Source organism: Dermacentor andersoni, chromosome 1 (assembly GCF_023375885.2).
Source record: "Dermacentor andersoni chromosome 1, qqDerAnde1_hic_scaffold, whole genome shotgun sequence".
In the NCBI taxonomy this organism is placed as follows: Eukaryota; Metazoa; Arthropoda; class Arachnida; order Ixodida; family Ixodidae; genus Dermacentor; species Dermacentor andersoni.
This window is the reverse complement of record NC_092814.1, coordinates 261,836,135-261,856,149: the sequence shown is the minus strand read 5'-3', so window position 1 is coordinate 261,856,149 and position 20,015 is coordinate 261,836,135. Positions and strand designations below refer to the sequence as shown.

At 48.9% G+C, this 20,015-nt stretch overlaps 2 protein-coding genes across 7 annotated transcripts in view; both read left to right on the top strand.

Moving 5' to 3' along the window:
- LOC126548145 (uncharacterized) overlaps positions 1–20,015 on the top strand; it is a 239,071-nt gene that overhangs the window by 90,261 nt on the left and 128,795 nt on the right. For 5 of the 6 annotated variants that reach the window (XM_055063733.2, XM_050196266.3, XM_050196264.3 and 2 more), the window contains exon 11: positions 12,508–13,138. In XM_055063733.2, the coding sequence (XP_054919708.1) occupies positions 12,508–13,138 (631 nt within the window). The remainder of the gene's footprint in view (positions 1–12,507; positions 13,139–20,015) is intronic. The other variant, XM_050196263.3, reaches the window with a different exon arrangement.
- Positions 368–2,542, top strand: LOC126548157 (tigger transposable element-derived protein 6-like). The gene is made up of 2 exons (XM_072284446.1): positions 368–1,584; positions 2,143–2,542. The coding sequence occupies exons 1-2, from the start codon at positions 957–959 to the stop codon at positions 2,496–2,498; spliced, it is 984 nt and encodes a 327-aa protein (XP_072140547.1). The 5' UTR covers positions 368–956; the 3' UTR covers positions 2,499–2,542.

Genomic DNA, 20,015 nt, shown 5'->3' with positions numbered 1-20,015 from the left:
CAAACTTGCGAGGTGCAAAGAGCCGAGCAGACGACGCGAGCGTCGGACCAATGGCGAACCGCTTGAGTCACGTGGCAGGCGCGGCCAATCGCAGACTCCGGCACGACCTTCAATCATTTGCTTTTTGTGCGCTTGTTTCTGTATCAGTACGCTGTTTCTGTATGAGGATATCGCTGAAGCGGCAAATTTGAAGACGGAGAAATGTGCTTTCCAACGAGACCAAGATGGCGGCGCTCGGTCGCGCCGTTCCGGAGATATTGTGGCGGGAAAAACGCTGTTCTTTCTTGATTTCCGCGAGATTTTTCGCCACCTTGGCTGATAAAACGAATTTTTTAGAGCACTTCTAAGTGGTTTACAGTGATGGTATTTGGGTATCAGATAGAAAAATGGTTACAGAAACTGAAAATGTTACAGTGCAGTCCACTTATAACGATACCACATATAACGATATATCGGTTATAACGATGGGTCGACATGAGAGTGTCATTTTATGCATTAGGTCTATGGGGAAAAAAACCATTTATAACGATAGGTTATTCACCGCATATCGGATATAACGATCAAAATATTGCCGCCCAGATGGCTTTTCCCGTGCAAAATAATCGTAACATTTGCGTTGCTTAATTCCCTGAAACGAACGATGTCGAGACGAGGCGATGTTTACCTCCGTAAGTTCGTATCTGCCGCCATTACCGCGCAGCGCGTCTCGACCCGCCCGTGCACGAGTAGGCGCAGCCAACGTTGGCGCAGCGCGCCACAAGATGGCGCTAGCTGCTATGCGCGTAGGCCACAGCAATGCACAGTCGCTCCGAAAGAGAGAGAGAAAAAAAAAAGCAACAAGCAAAGCGGCGCGGTAGCGCCCGTCCCGCACTCAGTCTCTCTCTCTCGCGATAGCAGACTGACGCCACCGAAGCAGCGTGCAACCAACGTGACCAACTGTACAACCCAGTTCGAAGATGGCGCCGACAAAGCGTAAAGCTGTGTCGCTTGACACGAAGATGGATATTTTGCAGGACTCTCAACGCGGCTTCAAGGTGAGCGCCCTCGTGAAGAAATATGAGCTCGCCCAGTTGACGATATCAACAATCTTGAAAACCGGGAGCACCGCGATTGTGAAGGCAGGAGCTATCGGCGGCCATGCCGATCAGCGGAAAAGGGTTAGAGACCCTTTGTACGCCGATGTTGAAGAGGCGCTTTACCAGTGGTTCATCACAACCCGCGCGCATAATGTGCCTATTAGTGGGCCAATACTTGCCACCAAAGCGAAAAACTTCGCTTTTCTTCTGGGACGGCCAAACTTTGAGCCTGGGGGAGGCTGGATTCAGCGCTTTAAAGAGCGGCACGGAATCGTTTACAAAAACGTGGTTGGGGAAGCGGCGTCTTTGGACACAGAGGCAAAGCAGCAGTGGCTGCAGACAAAGCTGCCCAGCGTGCTGGAGCGCTACGAGGAGAAGGACATATATAATTGCGATGAAACTGCTTTGTTTTTTCAAATGTTGCCGTCGAAGACTCACGCTCTTAAAGGAGATCGATGCCCCGGCGGGAAGCACTCGAAACTTAGGGTGACCGTGTTGCTGTGCGTTAGCATGTACGGGAGCCATCGTCTCAAGCCTTTCATGATCGGGCGATCAAAGAAGCCAATGTGCTTTAAGAATCGGCACATCCCGGTCCACTATCGCAGCGACAAGAAGGCTTGGATGACCCGCGACTTGTTCGAAGAATGGCTGCTCGAGTTCGACAGTTTAATTGAAGGCCAAGGAAGAAAAGTAGTGTTGCTACTTGACAACTGTAGCGCACACAGCGTTAACCCGAAGCTAACATCTGTAGAATTGATGTTTCTGCCTCCGAATACTACGGCAGGCCTTCAGCCGTTGGACGCCGGCGTGATCGCAAACTTTAAAGTCCTGTATTGGCGGCGCATGCTGGAGTGGCTAATTTTAGCCATTGACCGCGCAGCTCCTGGAACGTCGGGTCATGCAGACGGGCCCCCTGAGCTGAAGATCAGCCTTTTGAAAGCCGTGCGCTTCGTTTACGGGGCATGGTATGAAGTAAAGCAGTCAACCATATACAACTGCTTCAAAAAGGCGGGCTTTGTGCGTCAGGACGAACTTCCCCAACCCACTGAGACCAACACTGTGGAAGCCGCCGACATAACCGAGTTTTTGACTGCAGACAGTGCTGCCTCGTTCTGCGATGAGGTCACCGACGAGGCGATCGCCGAAGATGTGCTGTCTCGACAGACGGCAAAGTTGTGCGACGGTGGCAACGGCAGCAGCGACATTGACAACGAGATTGGCAGTGGCTCCTTGACCCCGACCGCGATGTCCACGCAAAGTGCACTGTCGTCGATCGACTCCTTAATTGATTTTATGCATGCCAAAGGATTGCCGCCAGTGTTCGTGCAGCAGCTGGAATCCATGCACACCGCGGTTGTGAAGCTGAAGCTGCCGCAAAAGCAAGTGCAGATTTCGGACTATTTCGGCGCGCCTAACCCTTGACACGGTCATTGGCGCTACAAATAAAGTTTGTTTTTCACAGCCGACTTTCTACATCATCTATTCTTTAGAGCAAGTAGCGAATTCGAGTTCGGAGCTGCAAAGGTATGTTCCGCGTTTTTTTTTTTTTTTTATATAACTGCAGTCCAGATATAGCGATCATCGGTTATAACGATCATATTTTTCGTCTTTCTCGATATCGTTATAAGTGGACTGCACTGTATTTTAAAAAAAATCTATTTTTTGGCCATTTTTCGCGATGTAAAACCCGCATCCCCCCTTAAGGGGAGACGTGGCAATGAAAATTTATTTTTGGAAATAAATTGACGAAATTTGGCATGCAGGTGTGAGTTGCTATGTTGATATCATGACTGAAATTAGTATAGAGCTATTATAGTTAAAAAAAGCTCATTATGGCCAATAAAGCTATTCGTTTATTTTTTAAATTCCAAAATAAGCACAAAAGCTTCTTTTTGAACTTTTCTGTGCATATTGTCTAATGTTCTTTAAAAAAAAAAAAAACATTATAAATTTTTTTTATTAGGTGCAGATGAAGATGGATAGCTTTATTGCACTCATCAATGTTTCACGATCTAAGTGCAAAAGACAGAATGATTCTGTCTTTATTCGTTGTGAAATTGCACTGGGATGACTGAAAGAAACTGCAAAAAAAATTAAATCTGAGAAAACAGAGCTCAGTTTTTTTTGCTGAAAACATCAAAATATTTACTTTGAGCACCTAAAACCCGCCTGGAATGTAGTCGTTTGCCAGTGAGGACACATTTTCTTTACATTTTGAGGTAATTTATCGCTTCTTTACAGCAGTCTCGTGTGCCTTTGTTGCCTTTTTGATACGTCGTGCATCCTTTTCTGCAGCCTGCCGCAATGACCACAATCCTGGACTGTATCCCAGTTGCGATGTAATTGTTTGCAGTGCTCTTTCACAGCCAGCATTGAAACGGCAAACTGCATCTGCCACAGCACTTTGAACACTGGAGTAAAGCAAACTTTTTTTTTTATTGGAGTGACCAAATGAGATTGTTCAGTGACTCTATGGCGTTCTGTGTTTTGCCTTGCTGCCATCTTTCAAGTTCGCTTGCAGATAGACACTTATATATAGGCAGGAGTGCTGCTCGAACATGGGCAGGAAGCTGCAGCTTGTGTGCAGGGGCTGGTTGAGCTGAGGCCACCGCAGGATTAAACTTGCACCAAAAGTTCACGCCAGTGGGATAGTGCTCGTGATGCGGCTCATCATAGGTCGATCTTATATGGTGAAAATTAGCCATGATGGCCTTTTCCATAGCAGGCACATAGTTTGGGTTACTTTTTATGGCTAAGTCATAATACTTTGAGAGTTTAATTAAACCCTGTGTTAGGCGGCCCTTTCCACTCATGCTGAGCTCGGGGTCCTTGCTCTTGTTTTTCTCAACAAGGTTGCGCAAAACAGTTCCCATTTTCTTTTTTGCACGGGATTCACACTTTCTTTTTTGTGTACGGGTATGAAACCATACACCTTCTCTTCACTGAGGGCAATATTAGTGTGGCTATCCCCATCACAAAGGACATTTGTGTAACGGAGCATGCGTTTCTGAAGAGACCGCTGAAACATGGGTTTTGCCACAATTATTTCCATTTGCCCTGCACTTGCCTCGGTGTTTTTTTGGCATTGTGGTCTGTGTTCTTCATGCCCTTCTGAATAAATACTGTCTCCAGGCTTGGGGCCAAGAGAACATCCATGGCAATAATTGGAGAGGACACAGTGGTCCAAGACAAGGCGAGGACATAATTCAATAACGCATCCAACACCTGTGTGACTTGTGTGGCCCCTTGTCATCCATGTGCCATCGTAGATCACATCAACGTTGCCTGGAGCGCATCCAAGTTCTCTGTATATCTCGTGCATCTTCTTTGCACTTTGTGGGAGATATGGGGGTTCTCCGTACTCTTGGGACAAAGGAACGACAGTAGTGCAAACAATCACAAGGGCATTTATTGCACCTTTCATAGATCAACGCCAGCTAGCCGAGTTGCTATCCCCAAAACATGCCGATGGGCGCGCGACAAATCTAGAAGTCCGACTTACTGAGCGACCGGATGGCGAGCGAATATGTTCGCCCCATGCTGGATCCCAACGCCTGGTCGTTCGCGTGTTCGGTCACGCCAACGGTCGTGCGTTCGAAGGCGGCCACGCGAGGCGGTCTCGCAGAAGCATGGTCGGCGCACGCGCGGGCGGCACGTCCGTCCCGCTCGCTTCCCGAACCCAAAGAGACCAAGCGCCTTCCCTTTTGGCGCCCAAGTAACCCCGCAGCAGCGCGACACTCGCGCCATCTCCCGCACTGCGCCTCAACCACTCCGACCGCCGCGGGCGAAGCCGCCCTGCAGGAGACGAGCTATGCGGGAAAACTAGATCTCAGGGGAGGCGTGAGAGTCACGCATCCCCACATCCCCCCAACCTTAAATCACTACATATTCCGACGAAACATGTGACACGGTCTAACATCAACACGTGCTTCGCGAACAAGGTGGTACATGCAACAGTGGCCGCGCAGAAGAAATGTCTACACGCTGTCCATAACATGCGAGCCGACATTGTCCTTGGGTACACCGCTGGCGTCCGCCGGTCACAGCAGCAGCTTTGCAGACTCGACGGCATGATTCCAGGCCAAGACTCCGGAAACGACGCAGTAGTCGGTACGAGCAAGTGTCGCTCGCGCCGACGCGCCCTGCTGGCAAGAGCCGCCGTAGCTGTCGGTGACCGCTGGCTCCTTTGTCCGCCGCCGAGGGTTGTGAGCTGGATGCAGGAGGCCGCCGAAGTAACTGGCCACAGCATCACCATCGCCCGGGGTGACTCGATCGTAGTCCGGGGCAGCAGCGCAGACGATGTGCAGGTGACAGCAAGCCAGGGGTGACTCCAATCACGCTGCGTACACTCAAAACACTCGGCAAACACTAAAGTAGTGCCAGGGTGAGGAATTCTGCATGCGCATCGCCCACGTGGTACGATGTTCAACTCGGCTAGCAAAAGATCGGGCAGCTACTCAGGTGCTAAGTTCACGTGAACGAAGCTCGCTTTCTTGAGTCGAACGAGTAATTTCAATTCGTGCGAGGCTAACTAGAATGAGGGAAGCAAATTGCAACACCTCAACGCCACGGTCCACCAGGTTGTGTCCCTCCACGTGCGACAGGCAGCTTCGTAAAGCCTTAAGCCTAAAGCGTCGCTACCCTGACAACAACCGGCACCCAAAAACAACACCCAAAATGAGCGCAAAACAGGCAGCCGCGAGGAGACGTCAGGTCTGTGAGGTGGTCCTACTCCGCTCGGTGCACACAGCATCCGAGTTGACGGCGCCCACCGTTCCAGACGGTGTCGGAGCGCCCAGTGCCAGGCCGCGATACCAGTCAGCCCGCAGTGGCACCCGTGGCCCGCGGCCACCCGGCTCCCAGAGCCGCGACTTCGTCAGAGTCAAAGAGATAGGAGAAGCTATTTACATAAGAAATTCGGACCACCCACGAGGCTTCCGTACTCACTCGCTTCAGGCTTGCCACTGCTCCGCGGGCGCTCAGCCTCACTCTCCCAGGATGCAGACCACGTGGCTCTCGTACTGACGAATGTCATTAAAAAAAAAAAAGCACTTGCGAAAAGGCTTAGCATGTTAAGTTCAAACACACTACAGCCACCGTCGCCTCGCTCAAGAAAGCACGCCGCCGACGCTAGCGATCAAAATCCACGCTAGGCCTACGCTTCGGTTCAAACAAAGGTCTTGAACGAAGCAACACTTAAAATTATCGTCTGATGCCCCAAGAGGCCCCACGTTGGGCGCCAGATGTGGGAGATATGGGTTTCTCCTCCGTACTCTTGGGACAAAGGAACGACAACACAGTAGTGTAAACAATCACAAGGGCATTTATTGCACCTTTCATAGATCAATGCCTGCTAGCCGAGTTGCTATCCCCAAAACATGCCGATGGGCGCGCGACAAATCTAGAAGTCCGACTTACCGAGCGACCGGATGGCGAGCGAATATGTTCGCCCCATGCTGGATCCCAACGCCTGGTCGTTCGCGTGTTCGGTCACGCCAACGGTCGTGCGTTCGAAGGCGGCCACGCGAGGCGGTCTCGCAGAAGCATGGTCGGCGCACGCGCGGGCGGCACGTCCGTCCCGCTCGCTTCCCGAACCCAAAGAGACCAAGCGCCTTCCCTTTTGGCGCCCAAGTAACCCCGCAGCAGCGCGACACTCGCGCCATCTCCCGCACTGCGCCTCAACCACTCCGACCGCCGCGGGCGAAGCCGCCCTGCAGGAGACGAGCTATGCGGGAAAACTAGATCTCAGGGGAGGCGTGAGAGTCAGGCATCCCCACAACTTTCAGACTCTATTGTCATGGCTGCTGAGGCAGTGGCAGGGTGACTATGCCTTCCGTGCAGCCTTGAATAGGATTTGTGATGCAGTCCTCGATGGGAAATGTCCATGTGGGAGAAAACATCATTCAATGTGGCTTGCTTTTTGCCTACTGACTGCACAGCTCTCAGTGCACGAACGTTCACTTCAAAAGGGTTGATCTTCTGAGTGCCAGCACATCTGGGGGATGACCGCCTTTTGCTCATCACCCCACAGTCATCACACAACAGTTCCATTTTAGTCACAAGCCTAAGACATGGCCCAGTTTCAACACAAATTGGTGTTTTCGCGTACTGATTGCAGCTTGCTGCAGAGAGCAGCTAGTTTAAAGGGACACTAAAGGTCACCAGAAAGTCAAGTTAAAATGATAAAGCAACACTCTAGAATGCCTAAGGCATCAATATAATTGCAAACAGAGCTTTAGTAACCGAGAAATCGAGGTAAATGCATGACACGATTTGAGACCCCCCAGCGACATTCCGGTACTAGCCCGATGACGAAAGCACTCCTCATCATAATTTATGTCAGTAGTATGCAACTACTCGTATTAAAAAGATAATTTCATTCGATTATAAGACGGAAGAAAATGCCACTTGTCTACTTCTATTCGATTCTAAGAAAAAATAACATTTTGACGTTACCCTTGAATAGTATAGGTGATCGAAAGGTTTCATTTTCGCTTGACTCTGCGCGCTCGACTTTGCGCCGCGCGCGCTTTGGAGTTTCAGTGGTTTCTTTATCGTGTCGTGCTGCGGTGGTCCAGCTGGCTTGCGAAACTTGCATTTGGAACAAGCAGCGAGAATGCCACGTTCGCGTGATGTCGTGGGATGCGCAAACGGTCCGCGGAACTTGGCCAAGGGCAGTTGCAGCGGCGAATCCAATGTTACTTATCACTGTGTGCCAACGACTGAACCTATCCGTTCGAAGTGGTTAAGTGCCGTACCTCTGCCACAGCGCGCTGGCAAAGAGCCGAGAAATCACGTAGTGTGCTCACTGCACTTTCGTGCAGAGGATTACGAGTTCAACGCCGACTTACCGAAGTCGCGTGAAGTGCCTTTCAAAGCAGGCCGTCGTCGTAGTAGTACGCAACGACGCCGGCAGCGCGAGCCCTCAACAGCAGGTCACGTTCATCAGTGCTTAAATCACTGAACTCGAGCCCAGCATCGCAAGCTAATGTGTCATTGTCAGGGTCATCCATTGCAACGAGCGTCGAAGTTGGCGTCATGGAATAAAGAACCAGCTTATCATCGTGCGCTTTCCCTTCCTCTAGCCACCATAGTTCCGCTTTCGCGCTGCTGTCGGCTCTGTCTTGGCTCTTTCTGGCCGCGCGTTTGCGTTTCGTGCAGAAAAGCTGTAGCGCCGTCTGCGGGAGCCGTTTTACTCACCGACGGCGCAACGTCACTATGAGACCATGACGTCAATACTCGTTGATCAGGGGGCGGGTGATTTGAACTGTGCTAGAGGTACGCGGATGCTTCAGAAATCATTTTCTCTGAAAACAAGTCTCTTCTTCGCACGAAACAAGCGTTTCGAGGCTTTTGGCATTGTATTTCAACAGTCTGCGTTGACTTAATATTAACCTTTAGTGTCCCTTTAAATGGGGACACGAGTCTTAGAAGGCCGAAAATCGCAAAAAAATCGACTTTTTGACGCTGACATTTTCGGAATCTAGAACAATTTTTGCAGTAATTTGCGAAGTTTTTAGCTTCACTTATCATTATTTTCGCCGAAAATTCAATTTGTAACACGCCTGTGAGGTGAATCTGAGCGCAAATTTAAGGAAAAATGGCACTTTTTCCGCATCGAACGGTTGCCGTCGCACACGAATTATCATGGCCGTCTTGGTCTCATTTGAAAGAGCCGCCCCTCACCTTCAATTTCCCGCTGTTGCTGGCTGTCCTTACTCATTGGCTTCCTAGAAAAACTCGTTGAGACGTACGAACGCGCGATTGTATTGGCTGCTCGGCGCACGTGACAGTCTGGGCACCCGATTGGCCTAGCGGCCTTCCCGTCGTCTGCTTCACGCTGTCGAGACGCGCACAAGCGTGCGCCATTTTGTCTTGGTGTTGTCGACTGGCTGCAGCTATGGTTTGGCCGATCAAGAAGTTCAGCACCAAGAACAAATTTGGGAAGGGAGTAAGGTGATCGCTATCGGAGAACTTCAAGAAGCGTCCCACAATGACTCGGGACGACGAGGATGACGACTTCGCTGTGATCGGCAGTGCAGATGCCAAAGCGGTCGCCGCTGCCGCATCGCATCGCGGAGAGCGGCCGTGTTCGTCTTAACATGCAAATTTTGCTGCCACAACAGTTGAAGGATGAGAAGAAGGAAGCAGAAGAGAAACTTCGGGACATGTCATCTGTCGCGGCGACAGAGCCGAAGCGAAATCTTATTGCTAAACGCGCCGACGTCGTGGTCTCCCCCCCCGACGAAACTCCCTTCACCATCGTGCACTTGGAGGCGGTGAACGCATCGATATCGCGTTTGCAGTGCAAGATTTGTAAGGGAGATGCTCAAATCATGAGAGGTGAGCGGGAATACGGTCTTGCCGTCAAGCTTCAGCTCGTGTGTATGAACTGCGGTGACGTATCGTCAAAGTGGAGTTCGCCGCGCGTCGATGCAGATTAAAAGATAAACCCGTTTACTGTGAACCTGCTCGCCGCACCTTGAAGAAAAGGCACACGGGCGCAAACAGTCAATCTGACTACATGCCTGGTGCATATTAGCCCATTAGAACTGTACATACCATATTTTTAACTGTATAGAGCTAAATAAAGTATCAACCATTTTGTCTCATTTTCTCAGAACACAGATTTTGGCCACTTGGTTTGCTGCTTTGGTATCTTTGGACCTAGGACAGCTAGGGCTATAATTTTTTTGCAGCATGAAGCTAAATGTGCAGATAAAGCAGCGCTGAGAGCAGCTTTTTCATTCACAGCTCGAAAAAAAAATTTTAGTGTAAAAAAATTGTTTTTCATTATGCATAAGCAATGACTTCATTGTACTGTAAATTGAGACGTAGTGGAAGTTTAAATCTGCTTGCAGCGCTGTATTCCTTATGCGTTCTAGTATCTATCCATGTGTTAATAACAATGTTATGTTAACAATATATATTTTTTATTGTTTCAGCAAACAATAGAATGATTACTAATTATCTCAGGAAATAATTGACCTATTTAAAATATAATTCCATATTTAAAATCAGCTCAAGAAACTGAACAAGTCTGTGCAGTTTCATCTAATTTGGTTAAGAAATAAGCGACGTTATCTCTACAACCCATGTCCCCCCTTAATAGTGCTTTATATACAATAAACAATGATGATTCGGGAACCACTTTGTCGGCGCACTCTCCTTCTTTCAAAAGCTGAAAGTTCCTCTTTGCTGCGAAAGCGCATTCAATGACGGCGCATTCAAAACATCCGCTCTTGTCTCCGCTCGTTCTCTAATCTCTTCATTCGTGAGAATTGGGGCTGAAATCCGCAGGTACTCGACGCGACGTCTGCTCTCGCCGATGTCGCATTGCCGTCACGACCGCACGCGGTCTCGTTATCACCACCGCACGCGGTCGCGTTGTCACCGGTGCTCGTGGTCGTGTCGTCAACACAGGCCCACGATCGTGGCGTCAGCACTGCACGTAGACGCGATTTCCCAATCACCCGCGTGCGCCGGTCGCACCTCGTCGACACGGGCGGCGGCATCCGCTTCTACGGGTAGTTTCCGCGTTCTGTTCCACGCCTTTTCTGTACGTGTGGGCCGTTCGTAACTTGCTTCCTTTGTGGCTCATAATGGAACATGTGCGTTAGGGTAGTTCGGCTGCCACGATGGTCAAGCGCAATGAACGGAATTCGCAAGGCGCTGCTGCGCCAATGCGCGTGAGTGTTTCACGGGCAATTCAAATGTACAACAGCCAATAGGAGCACTCCATGTGCCCCAAGTGACTACTGCGCCCAATCACGATGCCGCTTTACCTCTTTTTCGCTCCCGTTTGCTGATTTTATTTTTCGGTGGGGAAGTACGGCGCTGCGGCTATCTTGAGCTTCAATCTCTCCTCTTTACGATGATACAAAGATGGCGGTGCTGCGTCATCAGATAGCCGAGCTATCCGCCGTGTGACGGTGCCTTCCGAAGCCCGATATTTTCGCGATGTGATGGCGCTCTAGGAAAGTGCTATGTTCTCGATTTGTACCGCATATTTTCTTATATTTCACCATGAGGTAATAGAAGGTCCGAGGATTGTGAAAAAATAAATCGGAAAATCGAAAATTTTGACCAATGCCAGTTGTAAAGTCGAATCCCCCGACTCAATGGCCATTGAACATATGTTTTGTATCCGTAAGCTGTACCAGCTTATTGCGTACGTATCGGTTAACATGTAGTGTTTCCACTGTTCATCGCATAAACACGATGGTGCATCGTCTCTATCTGGTCGCCCGACAGAACAAGCCTCAGAGATCAGAACAATGGCCTTCAAGTGCCCTGAGTGTTTGTGTGTGAAGCCACATCAACATCAACATAATTTCAGAGCCGTGCCAGAGAGCGTTATGGCGTCGTGCAAACAAGGACTCTCATCATGCCGAAGCTAGGATAAAAAAGACGCCAGGTGCTCAGCATAGAAGATAAATTCAACATCGTTCGTGCTATCGAAAGTGACACGAAGAAGTCAGCGCTGACATATGACGGGGATCTGCTGTTGACTATGGTGTGTGGCATTTGGAATGCGAGATTGCTCGGCAGCGCTGCTGCCACCGCGAATAGATATCGGTTACGCTGTTAGACTTTTCGTCATCGTTGCCTCTGTTGTTGCCGTACAGTCGACCAGCAACAGTGATGAGGACTACACTGAGAGCGACAACATGGGTGGGTGATTCAGGCCTGACAGTGGCAGAAGCTGTGCGTTAAGTCAGCCTCATGAATGCAATCGTCACGACGAGAACAGCACCCCGAAATGAAAAAGGCGGCCCATGACTTCTGCAGCGTTACCGCGCGCGTGCATGGAGAATTCCTAACGCGAACGAGGAATCTCCTATGTGAGTGTTTGCCAAAAAGAGGGGGCTGGCTGAAAAGCTAGCTCGCAGCTTCAGTAAGTTTGAGGCCGCTGTTGTCGCTTTTAGGGCACCGCGGCATCAAACAAAAATAACACTTTTGTCGCGGGAAATGAATAAATACTGCATGTTTTTTTTTCCCCTTTCATCGGACTCTCTCTGAATTTTGTTTTTGACAGGTAAGTGGGCGATCTCGCGCTGTTTCGGTTAAACAGTACTACTGTTTAGTACGTACTTTTTCCGAGCTCCGGCCAACTACGGTTTAACGAGGTTTCACTGCACAACCAATTGCTGCAGTGCCACATGTGACTTTTTTTTTCTCTTGGTGGTTTGCCAGAGTAAACGGTGTGTGCATTATTTCTTGAGAAAAAATGTGGCTCTTTCTGTGCTTAATTCTGTTCTTCTTTTCTTTTTTTTGAGGGAAAGTCAAATTGTAACGAACTATTTTTTTTTTTTTTCGACAAAGGTGTGCATTTTATCTGGGTTCAGCTGTATCCGTGTAAGCCTCTCTCTTTTATCGTATAAATTTCTTGCAGCAACCCTTGAATAGATTCACTTTTGCCTTTTTTCAGCAGAATTATCAGCGGCCATTCAAGAATATGCCTCCACGATTTCTCAAGAAGGCTGAAATGCAGCGTCAGCAGCAGCTACGTCAGCAGCAGCAGCAGCAACAGCAGCAACAGCAGCAGCAGCAGCAGCAGCAGCAGCAGCAGCAGCAGCAGCAGCAGCAGCAGCAACAACAGCAGCAGCAGCAGCAGCAACAACAACAGCAGCTGCAGCAGCCACAGCAGCAGCAGCAGCAGCCACAACAGCAGCCACAGCAACAACCACAGCAACAACCACAGCAACAGCCGCAGCAACAGCCACCGCAAACAAGTGCTGGCATGGCTCCACCGCAGACCTCCTCAAGTGTGGGAGGCATGGGCGGTGTGAGTTATGACCCTCGTTGGGTGGCCATGGGAGCTGGAGGACCCTACCTGGGTCAACTGGGCATGGGCCCTTTGAAAGCTCTCGGTGGCCAGCGTCCCCCAGAGCCAGAGGGGGGCTCCTCCTACCCCAGTGCCGAGGATCGGCCCTATGAGGCTCGGGAAGCTCGGCCACTGGAGTGCTGGCCTCCTGGGGCTGGACGTCCTGCTCCCCCACAGGCAGACCGGCCCCCACAGGCTCTGGCTCCACCCATGGCACCGCCACATGTGCCGCCAGGTGAGGTAGCTGTTGTGATGTATGCAATAGTCATTCTGAAAGGCTTATCCTTGAAACAAAATTTATTTGTTAATGGGTGCCATCTATGGCATTATTCATAACTTAAGGCTTTGGAGGGGCCATCTGTTATTATGTGTGCATAATGTCTAAATAATACAGCTGCGCATCATATTCTGTACAGTTGACCCTCACTTTAACTATTTTCCGTTCTAGTAAGTCGCGCCGGTGTATAAGACTTGCCTGTGCACTTGGTAAGCGATTAAACAAACAGTGAAATTTGATTTTGTGAACCCTGGTCACCCGCAAGCGTAGCTGTTGCATTCCTATAGAATTGCGATAGCAATGATATGGACACTCGAGGTGTATTTTTGCCATCATGATCTTGATGTTCTATATAAAGTCCAAGTGTGATAACATTTCTCCCCTTGCCGTACGCTGTATGTGCGAGTGAAAGTGTGCGACAAAGAGTGGATTGCGCACAAGGGAGGAAAGCGGGACAGTAGTGCGGGAGTAAGGCGGGTGGCTTGTACTCTGGTAGCAACTGCGCAGTTTATGCAGCCGGGCGCGCCGTATCTTGAAAGCGATCTGCACGCAACGACTTGACTTCAGGGGGTCAGTCGACTTGCAGTCGGCCTCCCCCGCTTGCGTTGCCACTGTGTTTTCTCGCACTGCGCTTGGGAACACGATCACGAGAACCCGGCACCTCCATAGTGTATACACGACCCGACCCGTAGCAAATCAGCGCGAACTCTCTCTCCGCTCCTGTACCGCCGGCGTGTGCATTGCGCAAGGTCATTGGAGCTCAGCGAAGAGAGTGCGCAGCATAGAGAGCGCGGCGACGTTTCCATGCCACGCTTCCTGGGGAAAGGAAGACAGAGAAACCGGTTGTAAGTGAGGGGTCTGGCACAGTCGCATGTGGGCCAGGGGAGACGAGAGAGCCAGAGAGGGCTCAAAAAACGAAGCATAGCGATGCGGCGATGGTGCCCACAGCGTCTTCGACGGCATATTCTGCCGATCTTTATCCCTGCTCTCTTTCTTTTCCCTTTGTCGTTCCTTCGCAGCCCTGTTGACTGCCGCTCCGCTAGGCTCCGCTAGGCTTCGCTTGGACTGCTCTATCTGCGCCTCGCGCGTTTTTCTTGTGTGTGCCTGTGTTTCAACGTGCCGTGTGTAGCGTGTACGACTGCTCTCATCTGGTGAGCAATGGCATCCGCAGACATAGAAAAAGAGGAATCTGGACTTCTGAAGATAGCTTGAAAAAATCCTGCGTGTCGAGAGCGGAGAAAAGAAGTCCTCCATGGCAGACGCATTCGGCATTCCGCGGAGTACTTTATGTACGTTGTTAAAAAACAAGCAGGACATCAAGGACACCCCACTGAAATTTTCTTTTTTTTATTTGTGGCCACATTTTGATCAAACTTCCATCACTTGTGTATTTTGACATGCTGATTTCAAATATGCAATCGGTTTTCCCATGCAACTAGTACTTTTCAAAATATAAGCAATTCATGGTTTTTTATATGGACTAATTTGGAGGCAAGTTCTCTCTACAATGCTGGCTGTTAATGAAGGAGACTGGCACATGAACATGATGTTGAATGATCACAGGTTGCAGTGCTACAAGAATGAATGTTCTAAACTGATTTATGCCGAAGTTACAGCATGTCAAACTTTTGTAAGCAGAAGGCACTAGTAAAACCCTGGAGAAATTACTTTTTCAAAATTTCTGTAATGATATTTGTTCACATTTTAGGCCTACTTCACTCCCAATTTGTCCACCTTTCTGACGAAAAAAGAATTATTGCAATAAGATAAGTAGAACCAGAGATGCCGTCACTCCAAAACTACACTACCATCAAGAATGTCGTTTTGAGAAAACGAGAAAAAACATTTCAGGACATGTTCGTGCTGATTACGGCGAATGCTTGAATACTAAATTGATCAAAGATGATACAGGGGTCCAACCAGGCAAGAATGAACGCTTTTCACGAATTTTGACCAAGGTTAGAGCATGTCAAAATTTTCAAAGTAAAAGCAAATGCAGCTGCCAGGAAAAATTATTATTTTTAGATATTTTCTGTAATAATATTTATTCATATTTTAGGCCTACTTCACTCACCAATTCGCTTTCTGGCAAATAAATAATTACTGCTGTAGGATAAGCACAACTGAATATATTGTTGCTCCAAGGCTATGACACCATCAGAAAACTGCTTTGAGAAAACGGGCAAAAATATTTCCGTTTATTCACAGATCCCCCCCACTGATGTATCTCAAAATGAACCAGGGGAGTAGTCAGGATGCATGCTGTCAAGGTGCTTTTTTTTTACTGCCAAGTGATGCTGCCCTTTTTTTGGTAGAACTTGTACTCCACCACAAGTTTTTCCTTTTGCCCTGCTGGAACCAGTGGGTGTTATGTTCATGTCCAGCTCTGCTAGCACTGCTGCAGCTGCATACTCGTTGCCGGCATTAAAATGCAGCACAGCTTCTGCAACAGCCGCCTGTACTGCACATTGACAAGGTTAATGTCAACAATCGCGTATAAAGCTGCAATGACCACAACTGAAGCCGATGATGCGTCGCTTGCATCAGTGAAAACAGCAGTCTTTCGCGCTGCTGCCGGCGTCGACTCGAGTCTGTCAAGCGTGACTTGATCACGGGCACTCACTTGAGCTATTTCGCTGCTCGTGACAGTTCTAGTGTCAACTCTCACACTGCCGGAGTAGGCGCGAAGGATGCCGTCGTTCTGCAGTACGCTATCACCTGCATCGCTGCGAGCCGCAACTATCACACGGCTGGAGTCGGCGCGAAGGATGCCGTCGGTCTGCAGATCGCTATCACCAGCATAGCTGCGAATCGCTTGCTGACCCGTTGTAGAGTCGCGCGATACATCGCCGTTTTCGGATGCACCAGCACCGCGAGTCACTTGCTCATCAGTTCCAGGGCCGCTCAATGTTGGACCACTATCACCTCCATCGCCGTTGTCAGGTGCCTTAGCAACGAAAGTCGCTTGCTCATCCGTTGCAGTGTCCCACGATGCGGTGCCCTTAGCACGTTTCTTATTTTTTGCTCGCTTTCGGCCGAACTGATACAGTCTGGAATGTTTTCGGTCCTCCAGGCATGTTTGTCGTGGCGCGGTCGTAACCAAAGACAAAATGGCGCCTCTACCAGCCAAATTTTCCTATAGAGTGCCCTAAGCCAATAACATGGCGCCATCGTAGCCACGTGATCCTAACTGGTCAACGACGACTTTCTATGCTCGCTTTTTTTTTTCTCGTTTTATTTGTGAAGGCGGCGAGCGCAGGGTTGGTTACCGAGTGATAAAAAGAAGCCAAACGCGCGAGCTTTTCAACGATACCAAAATGGCCGCGGTTGAGCGAGCCATTCACGAGTTATAGGCAGCCGAAATAAGCGCAATTTGTCCACAATTTAAAGGGCTGTGGGTGTGCCAACGAATCTTTGAATCGCTGTTACGCCATCAATACGAGGTATTTTTAAATAAAAAGTTGCAGGCAGGTGTGGGATGGTAGTAGGAACACAAAAATGACATTTCTGAAAACTCTATTTTCGGGCAAATTTTCGGCTCCTAAGAGCCGTGTCTCCCCTTAAGTGACTGCTTTCGGCGGGTAGCTGATAAAGAATACCGCTTCTGTCGTTCCTCCTCCGCGCGACGTTCAATTGCCACTTGTTCGGCTTCTGTGGTGAGAAGCATGTCAACGCGCATTGCCCTCGACGTGTTGCTGGCCGCAGGCATCGCGTGCGCGGCCATAGCTTCGGTAGCTGCCGTTCGCTCGCTGGCGCATGTCGCTGTGCTGGCTGCCGTCACTGCCGATTCATCCGACGCCACTTGGGTATCCAAGAACATCGCTTGCATTTTTTCCCGAAAGCATGAGCCGTCGTGAACTTTCGTTGACCGCAAGCCACAGTTACGTTGCTACGGCGCACTAGACTGCGTGTAAACCACGCCTAACATGGCATCTCACATTGCTGGAGAAACGAAACTCCCGGTCGTCCAATCAGAGATCAGGATTTCCCCACGTGGTACAAAGGCACCAATGCCGTGCGAGTATTCCCCTTTTTTCGAAAGCGTGTACCTTCAGAGTAGCCAGACTTGGTGCCCTTTTTCCGCTAAAAACGGAATGTAGAAGAATCCAGCTTTCGAATGGTTCCAAAATCAAGGCATTGAATTCGCCTCTTTGCGAGGGGCGTTTGCGAGCGAAAGCGGTGATGACGCTGACTTTAGAGCGCAATAACAAAATGAGTACTCGTCAGAACGCGTAATGATTGCAGCAATAGCATCTCTAGGACGTCTAGATTGCGAAAAAAATTGTTACAAAAAGTCAATTTTTTAAAGATTTTTTAAGCCAGAAGACTTGTGTATCGGAAGTATCAAAATTAGTAGTTGTTCAGAAACCAGTGTATATATGGCTATACCAGGGACATAATTCTCAAGCTATTACTTTACAATAATTTTAGCAACATTTCGTGCGACTCTTTTTCGAGCGATGCATCCGGCTAACAGTGCTCTTGGCATTACGGAAAGCACACCATTTTCTCACACTGTGACAGGAACGAGTCTGGCTCTTTAGACTCTCGTCATGGCAATACCATCAGTGCCATCATGTTTGATCCCTTGGTGTTCTCCATGTTACAATCGATGTGCATGATGCTGGTGTGGGTCAGCATACCTCTGTTTTGGTGGATATCGTGAATGGTGACTGAGTGGATGACATGAAGCTATGGCAACAGCTTCAGAGGACATGCTTGCGTTTTCAGAGCTCATTTTGCATTGTACAAACGGTGCCAGCAGCGTATACGGTGCTGGTTCTGGATGCAGGGCTGTAAATGTAGTCCAAGCATTTCAAACTTACTGTTTGTGAATTAAGTCTGGATCTGTCACTTTTGCTCTTTGTTCTTTATCTCTCAATCACTCTGAAGCTGTGGCTTGGCGTGTATCCAACTCGGTAATGTTTGTAGGTGTGCTCCTTATCTGTTTATTTTCTGCCTTATTGCTCGTAGGTGTGCTTGGTTGCGGTAGAGTTCTGTACTTTGTAATAGCTTGTAGCAAAGACCTGTTGCTAGTCACTCAATTACTCAATCGTCGCGAAACGTTTGCTTCGAGCATTCGTGGGCTGTTAGTGTAGTCCGTCACCCATGTTCAGGCACAGTGTTTTAAAAAATGTGTGCCCATTCACTTATTTTTAATGTGTGGGTGATAGAATGGGCATAAGCTTGAGTGTTAGCTTGGGTGGATGTGTGTAGATAACATGTGAGAAATTTGTAATATTGAGAATTGGCGCGACTCCCTTTGTCGCTGTTTAGGAAACGTTGCTCACACTTACCGACGTTTCGCGGTTGAAGTGCTTTTCTTGAAGTTGATATGCTTCTGGAGGAGTTATTTTTTGTCAAGGGCAGTTCTGCATTGTGAAGGGCCACAGGCAATCCTTGTGTAGCACTGGTCCATAAACTTGGCCACATAGGTTAACTCTACTTTTTAAACCCAGTCACTATTTTCCCAGCTAACTACTGCACACATTCTCCTACTACCATTCAAAATTTTGCAGCATGAATGAAGTTTGCAGCATGAACAGTGTGTTCGCAATCACTCAGTTGCATTTCTGACAGCTGATTGCACAGTAGCAGCGCAGAAATGGTAATGGCTTTGCATTCATGCATTTTGACCTGAGGCAACTGGTGGCACACTGCTGCCACCTTGATTGTCTAAAGCAAACTACTTCGTGAAAAGAGTCTATACTTAGTTGTGTTCAAGGCCGGGTGGGTCACATGAAATCTTGCGAAATTGATGTATCCTCAAAAGTAATCGATTAAGACTAGCACCCTAAGTCACAGAGAAGTGTATGTCTGTGCAGTTAAGTTTTAACGCATTTTTGGCTTGTGGGAAAGTCTCCTTGTTTTTGGTAGATCTCATATTTGTCTCCCGATTATTCAGACTTCTTGGCGATCCCTGTTGAGTTCGAATCATTGGTCGGCAATTGTAATATGGCTGCTAGAAAAATCCCGCTGACAAGTGAGGCAGCAGGTGTGTTTTGCAATGAAATGTACAGCAGCACAGGGCAGAGTAGCAAGGGCAATATAAAGGAGGAAATGCAAAACAAATGGACAAGGACGAAAAATGTAACGTGGAAGGCAGTCTGGGGAAGCATAGGGGAAACTACAGAGGTGCAGGGGTTGCCTAGGCAACAAAGAACATTCTGCACATACCTCTGCACCTTTAGCCTCCAAAATTGGACAGCAGTAGTGTAGGTACCGTATTTATTCAAATCTAACGTGCACTTTTTTCCGATAGAACGGGTCCAAAATTTGCATGCGTGCTGGAATAGAGTACGGCCATAAATGTGTTACTGTATTGCCATTGGCATTTGAAAATGGCCGCCTTGTACGCGCTTCGAGCCTAGCTACTGTAGCTTTCTCCGTGTGCTGTAGTATGTGTGCTTAGGCAATGCTTCCATTGGCTTAGGTTAGTGCACCGTCCGTCTTCCTGTTTTCTGCGTTTGCTCTATCAGCATGGAGGTGCTGACTGCAGTGACATGCCGAGTTCATCACAATGCCGTAATTAAAAGGAAAGCGATCACATGTGCAGAGATAAATGGAAATAGGGCCGCATCATGGCCGTTCGGAGTTCGTGAAACTTGCATGCCGGACTGGCGCAAACGGGAGAGGTGTTCTACTCCGGCAGCTGCTACTTATGTCGTGGCTGCGCGGCCCCTCTCTGGAAAGCAGTCTGCGACTGGAGAGTCTACACATGTAGGCGCTCCCCATTACTTTCTCGTCGCGTAGTTTCCGAGACCTGTTACTGCACTTTCTCACTCCAGCCTTTAGTTTCCGTGGTCATTGAGTGAGACGTGTTCATGTTTGCTTG